Source organism: Microcaecilia unicolor, chromosome 4 (assembly GCF_901765095.1).
Source record: "Microcaecilia unicolor chromosome 4, aMicUni1.1, whole genome shotgun sequence".
NCBI classification, from domain to species: domain Eukaryota; kingdom Metazoa; phylum Chordata; class Amphibia; order Gymnophiona; family Siphonopidae; genus Microcaecilia; species Microcaecilia unicolor.
The window spans coordinates 168,475,663-168,488,455 of NC_044034.1; the positions used below are offsets into that span (position 1 = coordinate 168,475,663).

Sequence of the window (12,793 nt, forward strand, 5' to 3'; positions counted from 1 at the left end):
GGAATGGCTGGTCCTGTCTGATTCTGAAGTTCTATAACTTCTAGAGGTTCTAGAGTTACACCTAGAGGTGGCAGAATATTGAGATTATGTCACATCCCTCGCCAACTCCGTCTGTGCCTACCTAGAGGCCGGCCCGCGGCCATGGCCGGCCTTGACCCCGCCGCTGGGCGATGCGCCTGCTCCTCGCCCTGATGGCCGGCCATTCCAGTCTCGGGGAGATACCGGCCAAAAGCGGGGGCCGGCCGCCGCTGAGACTGCGGCCGAAGACCGGCCAGTTGTGACTTCCAGTTCTCCATCGCCGGCTATGGAAATTGGGCTCGCTCCGGCAGGGAAGATGGCGCCGGGAACTTGGGACCAGCATCTCTTCCACCTAGTGAACGCGGGAATCAAGATCTCGCCCTGGAGGACCCTGATTGGGTGGTTGGGACCAAGGCTCCGCCCAAAGACCGACCTTGAACCACTCCGAAGGGTTCCTCGGGGGAGCTCCCCCGAAGTCTCCACCCCTGTCAGCTGAAGCTTGCTTGCTGATTACTAGTAGTATTTAAAGCATCACCTCCGGCAGGCATATTGCTTCGGCTTCTGTTTCGTGAGGCTCCAGCTTAGTGGTGTTTCCTGGACTATTTTGCTTCTCGCCTGTTTTGACCTTTTGCTTGTTCCTCGACTACTCTGCTCGCCGCCTGCCTTGACCTGTTGCCTGTCCCTGGACTACTCTGCTCACCGCCTGCCTTGACCTGTTGCCTGTCCCTGGACTTTGCTGCTCCTTGCCGGCTCCTCTCCCCTGCTGGGGTTGGGAGGCTAGTTCCCTTGTGTCCGGTCAGTCCGTCCATCCCCGCGGTTCCAGAAGTCCTGTTGGCCACCTGCAGCTGGGGGCTCAACCTCTGGTGAACGGTGGTCGCCGCGGGTGAAGTCGGGGTGCTCGGCTGTCCTTTGGGGGAACTTCAGGCATTCCTTACGCTCTCCCGGGGGACCCAAGGGCTCACAACTCATTAGTCAGGACAGATTAATTCTCTCCTGCAAGATCTGTATGAGGGTCCGTGCCTTTAATTGCCTCTTTCACCATGGTCTGGCATGTGAGATCTGTAGCTTGCTGTCTCTCTCGGGACTAAGCTACCTTCTGTGTCTTTCCTGCTTAGAAACTGGCAATATTTTTCTGACTTGTGCTGGTACTGCTTATAGAATGACTGTAATTGCTCTATATGGAGGCTATCAGTTTTGCCTTTTTTTGATACCTCACTTATTTTCTGCCCTACTTTGAGTCGGAGTCTTTCCAAGACAGGCAGTACCTCTGTACTTCTGCTTTATAATTTTTTCAGGGTTTCTGTAAGATTTTTAAACTAGTAGACTGTCCATTCTCATTTATGTTTTCAGCATCATCTAATTTTGCTTGAACATTTTGTTCAGTCTGCTCAGTTAATTTATTATTTAACACAATAGAATCTTCCATTGCTTTGCACTGGTAAAAATAACCCTCCCCTCCCTTTTTTTTAACCTTTGTTCTTTTTTTTTTTTTCTTTCTTTGCTTCTTTAGAACACATTCTGCAGTGACTGTGAACCTTGGCTCTGTGCCACAATTGTTACTGTTTTGCTGAAGCAACATAGGGGATAATAGTTTAGTTTAATAGTTTAATACACTTGATAGACCACCCTTCTCAAACTATCCAGAGTGCATTAGCTCCTTCCTCTGCTAGTACTCAGCAACTGTTTCAGTTAATTATATATGCAGGAAACTGGCTCTTAAAAGTCTGGAGCACCAAGTGAGAGAAATAACTTTCCTGTTTGTGAATTTTTGTTAAAAAATGTTCATACAGGCTTTATAATTCTCAGTTATTCACACACTGAATGCCTTAAGACAGTATAATTTTTAGCCTTGATAAACTTCCTCTGAGACTGCTTTCTTGACTCTGTTTTGAAATGTGTAAATTAATGATAGCATTCATCTGTCATCATACATCTGATGCTTTGAGTAAATGCATTGAGACTTTATTAAACTGAAGAAATGTACTGAGACTTTGTTAAACTGAAGAATCCCAAGATTGTTATTGAGACTCACAAGATTTCACTGCAACTCACAAGATTTTACAGTTCTGTCCTCTCACTGGAATGACTGGCATGCAGTTTAAATCAGAGTATAGAACATCACTATCCTGCTTATAATCGAACGAGAAAAACGCCCAAGTTCCGACCTAAATCGGGAGATGGACGTTTATCTCACAAAAACGAATAAAGCGGTATAATCGAAAGCCGATTTTTGGACGTTTTCAACTGCACTCCGTCGCGGATGCGGACAAAGTTTATGGGGGCGTGTCAGAGGTGTGGCGAAGGCGGAACTGGGGCGTGGTTATCTGCCGAACAAAGATGGGCGCATTTCAGCGATAATGGGAAAAAAGTATGCGTTTTTAGCTAGAATTTAGGACACTTTTCCTGGACCCTGTTTTTTCACGAATAAGGCCCCAAAAAGTGCCCTAAATGACCAGATGACCACTGGAGGGAATCGGGGATGACCTCCCCTGACTCCCCCAGTGGTCACTAACCCCCTCCCACCACAAAAAAATGATGTTTCACACATTTTTATTTTCACCCTCAAATGTCATACCCAGCTCCCTGGCAGCAGTATGCAGGTCACTGGAGGAGTTGTTAGGGGGTGCAGTGGACTTCAGGCAGGTGGACCCAGGCCCATCCCCCCCACCTGTTACAATTGTGCTGCTTAATGCTTATTAGTCGTCCAACCCCCCCAAACCCACTGTACCCACATGTAGGTGCCCCCCTTCACCCCTTAGGGCTATAGTAATGGTGTAGACTTGTGGGCAGTGGGTTTTGAGGGGGATTTGGGGGGCTCAACACACAAGGGAAGGGTGCTATGCACCTGGGAGCTCTTTTACCTGTTTTTTTGGTTTTGTAAAAGTGCCCCCTAGGGTGCCCGGTTGATGTCCTGGCATGTGAAGGGGACCAGTGCACTACGAATCCTGGCCCCTCCCACGAATAAATGTCTTGGATTTATTCGTTTTTGAGCTGGGCGCTTTCATTTTCTATTATCGCTGAAAAACAAAAATGCCCAGCTCACACATTGTTGAATAAAACATGGGCGTCTATTTTTTCCCAAAATACGGTTCGGTCCGCCCCTTCACGGACCCGTTCTCGGAGATAAACGCCCATGGAGATAGGCGTTTTCGTTCAATTATGCCCCTCTATGAGACTCAGAACTCTTGAATCAAGATAGTCTTTAATGCAGTAATCAAACAAGGAAAAAAACCTTATAATTCAGATGTGCTGGACAAGAGTTTGTGCCTTGCAAATTGGGAGTCTGTTCTCTACCAGCTCTCTCTCCTTACAAGAGAGAAGCTGAGAGTAATGCTATTTATACTTTTACACTGATAAAATCTTGATAGTGTTACAATAGCTTGAAGGGGGTTATACTGTAAACCCCGCACCCCTGAAACTCTCAGCCCAAAAATAGTGTGTCCCAGGATACCTGATGTTATTGTTTGTAGTCGAACCGAGTGTCCAGGATCACACCACCGAGAGCAGGAGGGAGCACATTAAACTTTACTTCATCTCTCACACTTAAGGTATGAGGGGGAAAGTAAAACTAATTTCAGGTTTTTTTATTTTTTTTATTTTACATAATCAGACACAAGTGTTCACAAATTATTTTTGTATTTTCCTTCAACACAACTTCGTAAGTATTTAACCTTTTTCTCTTAAATTCAACAATATTTCCTTTCTTCAAACATTTGAACATAAGTATTCTATATGTGGTTATAATTATTTACTTATATTTATTTTTATTCTCTTAACAGAGTTATCTCAAATACCCCAGAACAAGAACAATCATCAGATAAGTATACATTTTCCAACATTAAAATGTATCAATTTTCTTTATAAACTTTTAAATTTCTTGCTTTTAGTAAGAATTTGATTATTTGTGGGTATTTTTGTGTGTTCACAGGATTCACTTTAGAAGAACCCAGCAAATATTCAGGTGAGTAAATCAGCTTATCTTTCTTTTATGCAGTTACTTAGCTGTAGCTAAAAATATTATTCTCCAAATGAAATCTGAAGTGCAAAATTCTTTCTTGTGTGGGGGCCCGAAGAATTTTCAGATAGTAGTTCATTGCTTTCTCTTTCCTTTTCTTGCAAAGCTTCTTCCTAAACCTCTCTTACTCAAATTAAATTTGGGGAAGAAAACTCTAACTTCCTGACACGATTCATTAAATTCCAATGTGACATTAAACAATTCTTAAAACACTGTGGCCAATTAATCTAATAAAAATTAAATTAATTAAAATATTCCCTCACTTCCAGGCCTGCACTTTACTTTTATTTCCCTAAACTAGGAAGGGCAAATGAAAGGGCAAAATGCTGTCACTCTGGGATTCTATCAGCACTTCATACAACATTCTAAACACCCAAACACCATTTCATTCATACCCCATTAATTCCCTTTGGTATAACAATAAAACTAACCCCCTTTTTTTCCCCTAGAAAATTAAGTAGAATTAGCTTTACTCACGTCCTCTAATCTATACTAAACCACTTTTAAAATTGCTTTAAACCAGGTTTTTTTTTTCCTGTTTACTGTTTGGTTGATCTCCTTGTCTTGTTTCACTCTCCCTGTTTAGTGGTCTAAGGAAGAGAATAGAATTACCTGATTGAAATAATTCCTATATATTACCTTCTTTGTATTTCTGGCAAGTTGTTTTATCGCTTGTAAAAATTTAAATGGTTATAAATAAAAAAATTTACAAAAAATTGCTTTAAACAAGCTTCACTTACCCTGCCATACACAGCAGTCAAATCTGCACAATCTCTCACCAGAACTACCTGTACTCACCAGTATAAATATCTACACATCACTGTGTCACAGTTTCCCCGCTTAATGCAGACTGGAATCGACTAACGCCGTTAACGGTTATATGTAAGCCACATTCAGCCTGCAAAAAGGTGGGAAAATGTGGGATACAAATGTAACAAATAATAATAATAATAATAAATACTTTCAAACTGCTTCTTCTTTCTCTCTGCCACAAACACACTGAAAACACATCCTCTCTCCTCAGCTGCTTCAAAGTTGCCAGGTGGGCGGTTTTGCGGCTGCGGGGTGCATTTTTTTGGGCTGTTTCCCTGCGGCCGCTGTGCGGTTTGGGCGCTTTTTTTCGGGCTTCTATTGGTCCAATTTGGTCCAATAGAAGCTTTTCAGGGGCGGGGTTGATGTTGGGGGTGGGGTTAATGACGTAAGAGGTGGGGTTTGGTGATGTAAGAGGTGGGGCTAGTGATGTAAGAGGCGGGGCTAGTGACATGGGAGCGGAGTTAGTGACGTGGGAGGCGGGTTTGGTGATGTGGGAGGCGGGATTTAGTGACGTGGGAGGTGGGGTTTGACTTCGGGCGGGGTTAGGGCGGGTTTAGGGCTGGGAAAAATTTTCCCATGTGGCAACTCTGCTTCTGCCCTTCTCAGCAACTGACAGGCAAGCTGTTGCTAAGGCAACGGAGACTCAGCTTGCACACCTGACATCTCCTGGCCAATAGAAATGTCCATTCAGAACCCACATTTTTTTACAGACACTTAGAATCCTGTCTAAACAAACTGATTCTGCATTTTGATTTTTAGTTTTTCCATAGAGAATAATGGAAAAAGTACCATTTACTAAATATTAAAGTGAATTATTTACCAAACTGTACCAAAATCACCAAATCAATTATGCATTACAATGCCCACAGAATTATAGTTTTACTTTTCAAAATTAACCATTTTTGATGGAGTCACACATTTTTCATTAATCCCTTTTAAAATCCCAAAATAAATTAAAACACTTATTAAAAATTTAATTAACCCCTTGAACACCTGCTATGTCGATGGTTTGTTTTTAAATTCCGGCGGAGACCTCTTTTAAGCCCCCCTGGGAAAACTATGACTTAAAATCTTTTTTCCAAATTTTAACCCCCCCCCCCCAGTAAATCTTAAGAGGTTCTCAAAAACCCATAATTAAAAAAAAATTGAAAATCTCATTGACCCCTTAATTTCTATAAATATAAGTCCCAAAATCCACAATTTAAAATAAAACCAAATAAAATTTTGGGCCACCAGACCCCTTACCTGACTCGCTAGAGTCCCCTGACCTGGCGACCACTATTGGTTCCGGTCCCAAAGGTCCCCAGCAAAAATCGGGTCAAAAACAAAAAGACCCCAAAAAGCACAAAAATCCCTGGAACTCCGGCTGGGCAGCTCTAAAATCGAGCCCTAGGCTTCAGTGAGGCCTAACCGAAGCTCCAGGGATTGACTGAGCATGTGCAAACTCTGCTCATGCTCAGTCTGCCCCCCCCCCCCCCGGCAGGCTAGGCTGAAAGCCGGCCATTTTCCTGCTGGGTCCCAGGTTGGTTTCCATCATTCGCGTCCAGTGTGCCTTCGCAGCTGGACACGTTTTTACGGTGCTCCCGGTTCCAGAGTGCCACGGAGCCCCATGGCCACCAATGCCTGTCACAACTGGCCAAGAACGGGCCCGAAGATGCCCGGACTGTCCGGGCAACAACGGAATGGCCCAGAACGGGCAGAACACCCATCGGGCCAGCAAAAGAGCAGCTCTGGGCACAGAAGCACCCCTGCCACCCAGGACTACCCAAAATTGCCCGAAGTGGCCACAACAAAGCCTGGGGAAGCCCAGGTAAGATTTATTTATTTAAAAAATATATTAACCCCTTAGGGTTACAATACAGCAAAATACAGCATAGGCAGTTTCAGTTCACAGAGAAGATATGTTACAGACTAACTCCTACATACCCGATGGAGAAAGAAAGGGGGAGAGAAAGTAGCTCAGAATGCACAGAGTACAAGGCAAGTCAACAGAAAGAGTCCCAAAAGACACAGGGAGCTGGACATGTCCCCCAAAAGAGCCCATCACAGGGAACCACCTGAACATAGGGAATTGCTGTTCAAGAACATCACCCAATTCTCTACCTTTGTGCAAATGGGGGGGGGGAAGAATAAAAGAGTCTATTCTTCCTATCAATGGTAGTTCAACATGGGACAATACTTGAATACTGACCACTTTTAACTTTTTCTTTTTTAGCTATTTCTTCTTAAGCTATCTCCTGGTATTTCTGATTCTTGGTTCCTCTCAATTAGTGGACTACAACATTGTGATATAGTTGTGTTTTTAATTCGATATGTTTAGCTTTATAATTTTGTGTTTTTCATATTGCAATACTTTTCTATTTCAAAGTTGTTTTGATGTAATATTTGTAAATGCAAAAAAAAGAAAAGAAAAGAAAAAGAGAGAATTTGGTTTATTGGCTACTAAAATGCTACAGTGAGGAGAGGGCACATCAGATCTTCTTTCCCTCCATCCCCCCCCCCCCCCCCCACGTTTCACACTTTGATGATGCAAGCCACAGCTATTGCAACATAACATAATAGAAAACAGAACATAATGAGTAGTACAGTAGAAGATCTGGTAGATGTCTTTTTTGTAACACCTAGAACGAAATTAGCATTAATGCTAATCATAGTACAAGTGGAGATCTATTATCCCATTCCCACATTCTTCTTCAGTCCCTGCTTAGAATAAAAATAAGTTTATATATACATACATAGCATAGTGTCCACTTTTTCACAACTCTGCATGATTTGGGATAGAAAAGAATCTTTCGTACCAGAAACATAAGTCTGTGTCCTTAGCAGCCAGACATAGAAGGAATGTTTCCAGTCTTCCCTCCATGCTAGCTGCTGACTTCTTCGGGGCTAGACCATGAGAAAAGTTTTCAATGAGTAAAATGCTTCCTTTCCACATATGCCTTTTGTAAAACTTCTCCACTGAACTGGTAGGTTAACTTCTTCTTGACCTTTTTGACTTCTCCTGTCTTGCCATAGTTCCGTAAGGCTCGGGCCATCTTCTGGTAAGTCATCTTCTTGCGATTCCCCTTCTGAGTACCCCAACGGTTTGCTAGGCTCTCCTTGTTTTTGGAGGAAAATTGAAAGGTTCCCTTGTCCTTATCTACCCACCAGATGCTATCCTTCATGTCTCCACTCCGCAGGAGGTCCAGAAGGAACTGGTACAGGCGGATTTTCTTCTTGCTTCCTATGGAAAAGATGTAGAGACAAAGAGACACTATAGAACGGCTGGGGACAAAAAAAAGTGTGGCAGAGTAACTTAAATGGTGACACAGAACGGTTAGAAAATGTTAAGAGACTGGGGAACTGAGAGAATGCAGCAACGCTATCAGCAACACATTCACAAACAGAGGGCAACTTTCAAACTTGTGTATTTGCATGAAACGTTTGCAAGCACATTTCCTTATGGCTTTTGCACCAGTTCTCAAAGATGAAATACATACATGCTTTCCCTTTGAAAATTGCCAAGTAAAAATTGCCCAGCAATTTGCGCCCTCTTTTTCTATGGGAATATTTTCTGATGATAAAAATACATGTAGTTTTGAAAATGTCAAGTGACATGCATTGTTGTCTAACCCTGCTGCAGGAATGCCTCCATGAAAATGTGGGTATAGATATGCCCATGTGGAATAACTAACAGGGGTTCAATTCGCCCTTTTGCCTGTGTAAAGAACCATTTTGGCAGGTGAAAGACTTTTTGGAATTGCCCTTGTAGCAACCATTTCTAGACCTCAGATACACAAGGAGAGAATAATTTTCAGAGATATTTAACTAGGCCAGAGGTAGGCAATTCCAGTCCTCGAGAGCCCCAGGAAGGTCAGATTTTCAGGATATCCACAATGAATATGCAGGAAATAGATTTGCATACCAAAGAGGCAGTGCTTGCAAATCTATCTCCTGCAAATTCATTGTGGATATCCTGAAAACCTGACCTGCCTGGGGCTCTCGAGGACCGGAGTTGCCTACCCCTGAACTAGGCTAATTGGCCCATCTGAAAATCCCCCTGCTTTGTCTGCCTAGAAGTACCTCTGGGCTTTCACAATATGCTTGTATCTGGATTCAAAGGAGGCAGTTCTGAGAGCATGTGCTGGGAGGGGTTGAAAATTAACAGATGCAGACTGCATTTTCAAATCTATGTGCATCTTTTTTCCAGCAAAATCTGCCAATATAAAGCCTGTGAATGATTTGTACTCACAATTCCTGTAGGTAAATTTTAAAGTGAAACTACCAGTGCAGTTTCTGGCATGGGTAAAAAATGCCTGTAGATACTGAAGCTTTTTGACAATTGCTCCCATGGCTAGTCCCCCAAATATGCACAGAGGCTGCCAGGGTTTTGTAATTTATTTTATCTTTATTTAACTCACACCTTTTCACTAGTTTTTAGTACTGGGGCGGGTCTGGGGACAGAAAGTGGGCGTGTTTTGTGCTAGTCAGCTAGAGTAGCTACAGTGCTGTATGCTAACAGATAAGAGCGTGCTTAGTGCATGAGCCCTTACTGTCTACATAATGGGTAGCGGTAGGGACTCACATGCTAATGGGAAAATTAGCGCATTGCCATTAATAGTGAAAATAGAAAAATCTGCCATTTTACCCCCAGTAAAAATGGCCTTAGTACGTGGGAATAACCCTATAAGGATGTGCTCAGGCCACTTTTACCATAGTTTGGTAAAATGGCCCCTAAGGAGCATCAGTGGGATTTGGGTTAAATGGTCAGTGTTCTCAATGGAGAAGGGTAGATAGTGGGGTTCCACAGGGGTCTGTACTGGGACCGTTGCTTTTTAACTTATTTATAAATGATCTAGATATGGGAATAATTAGTGAAGTAATTAAATTTGCTGATGACACAAAGTTATTCAAAGTTGTTAATTCACAAGACGATTATGAAATTATGAAATTGCAAGAAGACCTTATGAGACTGGGACACTGGGCATCCAAATGGCAGAAGATGTTTAATGTGAGAAAGTGCAAAGTGATACATGTGGGAAAGAGTAACTCGAACTATAGCTACATGATGCAAGGTTCCACGTTGGGAATCACCAACCAGGAAAAGGACTTTGGTGTCATTGTTGATGACATGTTGAAATTTTCTGCTCAGTGTGCGGCTGCGGTGAAGAAAGCAAATAGAATATTAGGTATTATTAGGAAAGGAATGGAAAACAAACATGAGGATGTTATAATGTCCTTGTATCACTATGGTGCGATCACACCTCGAAAACAGAAAACAGAGCCCGTAGTGGGAGGCGGGGCTGGTGGTTGGGAGGCGGGGATAGTGCTGGGCAGACTTATACGGTCTGTGCCCTGAAAAAGACAGGTACAATTCAAGGTAAGGTATACACAAAAAAGTGGCACAGTGGGAGGTGGGGCTGGTGGTTGGGAGGCGGGGATAGAGCTGGGCAGACTTATACGGTCTGTGCCAGAGTCGATGGTGGGAGGAGGGGATAGTGCTGGGCAGACTTGTACGGTCTGTGCCCTGAAAAAAACAGGTACAAATCAAGGTAAGGTATACACAAAAAAGTGGCACATTTCTTGGGCAGACTGGATGGACCGTGCAGGTCTTTTTCTGCCATCATCTACTATGTTACTATGAATACTGTGTGCAATTCTGGTCACCACATCTCAAAACAGATATAGTGGAGTTGGAAAAGGTACACAGAAGGGCGACGAAAATGATAAAGGGGATGTGACAACTTCCCTATGAGGAAAGGCTAAAGCAGCTATGGTTCTTTAGCTTGGAGAAAAGACAGCTGAGGGCAGATATGATAGAGGTCTATAAAATAATGAGTGGAGTGGAACGGGTAGACGTGAATCACTTGTTTACTCTTTCCAAAAATACTAGGACTAGGGGGCATGCAATGAAGCTACAAAGTAGTATATTTAAAACAAATCAGAGAAAATATTTCTTCACTCTACGTGTAATTAAGCTCTGGAATTCGTTGCCAGAGAATGTGGTTAAAGCAGTTAGCTTAGCAGGGTTTAAAAAAGGTTTAGATATCTTCCTAAAAGAAAAGTCCATAAGCCATTATTAAGATGGACTTGGGAAAATCCACTGCTTATTTCTAGGATAAGCAGCATAAAATGTTTTTTTACTGTTTTGGGATCTTGCCAGGTATTTGTGACCTAGATTGGCCATTGTTGGAAACTGGATACTGGGCTTGATGGACCTTTGGTCTGTTTCAGTATGGCACCACTTAAGTTCTTATGCTGTGGCTTAGGAAGGGGGGGCGGGGGGTGGTCCGCCCCGGGTGCACGCCGCTGGGGGGTGTCGGCTCCGCGCTGGTGCACTGCCCTCTCTGCCCCGGAATAGGTTACTTCCTGTTCCGGGACAAAGACAGCAGTGAACCAGCGCGGAGCCGACACACCCCAGCAACGTGCAGTCGGGGCGGATCGGCCCTCCTGCCCGTCCCTTGCCGCAGGTATGCTCTCTGGGAGGGGTTTGCTCCAGCGGGAGGAGGGTGTGCCGTGCTGCACCCGGGGGGGGGGGGGGTGCGCAGCGGCGACCCGCCCCAGGTGTCAGCTCCCCTCGCTTCGGCTCTGTTCTTATGTTCTTAATTCTGGCTCAGGTTTTCAGTTGCCTATTCCTCCTTATATAAATACTGTTAAATGTATCTTAAGCTGTGCGGTACAATTAAGTTGGACTGATGAATATATATGGGTAAGTTACTGGTTTAGGTCAGGACAGCTATTTAGTCAGTTCTACTTAAATGGATAAAGTTAACCAGATAGTACTTAATATCAGCACTAGCCACATAACGTTTGGCTCTCTCATTTGGATGGTTTCTAGCCCTCCTCCTCATAAAGACATATAGATGACTGACCAAAGGTTATGCAGTGAATGGCCCTGAATTTTCAGCCCAAACAATTTAAGCTGTTAATGACAAAGTTAAGTGCAAAAAGTGTTTGGAATATCAACCTCATGAGGAGCCAGCTCCAATATCTCCAAGCACTCACATAGCAGTTCCAGACACTGAATAGACAAGGAAGGGGTATCTCTTTGAAAATTGCAACCCCCCCCCCCCACTCACCTCACGCATTGTTCATAGAATGCATAACTTTACTGGCATGAAAAAAGTGTCAGGGATGGGTTGAGGGAGTTAAAGTAGATTCAGCGATTTTCTGTTAAATTTGCTGCATGTACTTGGCAATTGTTACACTCTGTTCCACTCCTCCAGAGGTGCAGCCTGCTTGCGCAGGGTATGGGCATTCGAGGATGTGGTGGCCATCTTGGATGTGGTATCTCCAGGATAGGAAGGCCATCTTGGAGATGGGCATCTCAGGTTGTGGCAGCCATCTTGGAGTTGGGCAGCTTCAGGAAGGAAGCCCATATTTGGGCGTAGGACATCTCTTCTGATGGAGGCAGCCATCTTGGATCAGCTGCACATGTTTGAACCTAATTCCTACACTATTTAAAGCCCTGCCTCCAGTCCTTCCTTGCTTCGGCTTCTATTGCTGTAGAGGTCGTAGTCCTCGTCTGTGTTCTACTACCGGTTATCTTGTGATCCTGTGTTCCTGTGTTTTGAACCTTGGATTGTTTCTGACTAGGGTTACCATTTTTTGTCCTTAAAAAAAGAGGACACTTGCCCCGCCCCATTTCATGCCCTCTCCCCACCCCTTTCCACACCTCGCCCCGCCCCTTGTCGCACCTCACCCTGCCCCCCTGTCGCATTTTCACCTCCCCCTGGTCACCCCCTCACCTCACCTCCCCTCCCCCTGGCCCTGTCACCACCTCTCCCCTTACGATCTTCCCTGGTGGTCTAGTGACTTCGGGGCAGGAAAGAGCCCCCTCTTTCCTGCCCGGCGCGCTGCTCTGCATCCTGTATGCTGCCTGTGACGGTCTTGGCGAGATTCAAAATGGCCGCCGAGAATTGAAGCGGCCTCGCAAGACTTCAATTCTCAGTGGCCATTTTGAATCTC

At 44.1% G+C, this 12,793-nt stretch overlaps 1 protein-coding gene across 3 annotated transcripts in view; it reads right to left on the bottom strand.

Annotated features, from left to right (window-relative positions):
• Nucleotides 1–7,263: 7,263 nt before the first annotated feature.
• The window catches only part of SPI1 (Spi-1 proto-oncogene), a 101,205-nt gene continuing 95,675 nt past the window's right edge, over nt 7,264–12,793 (bottom strand). For all 3 annotated transcript variants that reach the window (XM_030200922.1, XM_030200921.1, XM_030200919.1), the window contains exon 5: nt 7,264–8,069. In XM_030200922.1, coding sequence (XP_030056782.1) covers nt 7,753–8,069 — 317 coding nt within the window. In that variant the 3' untranslated portion in view covers nt 7,264–7,752. The remainder of the gene's footprint in view (nt 8,070–12,793) is intronic.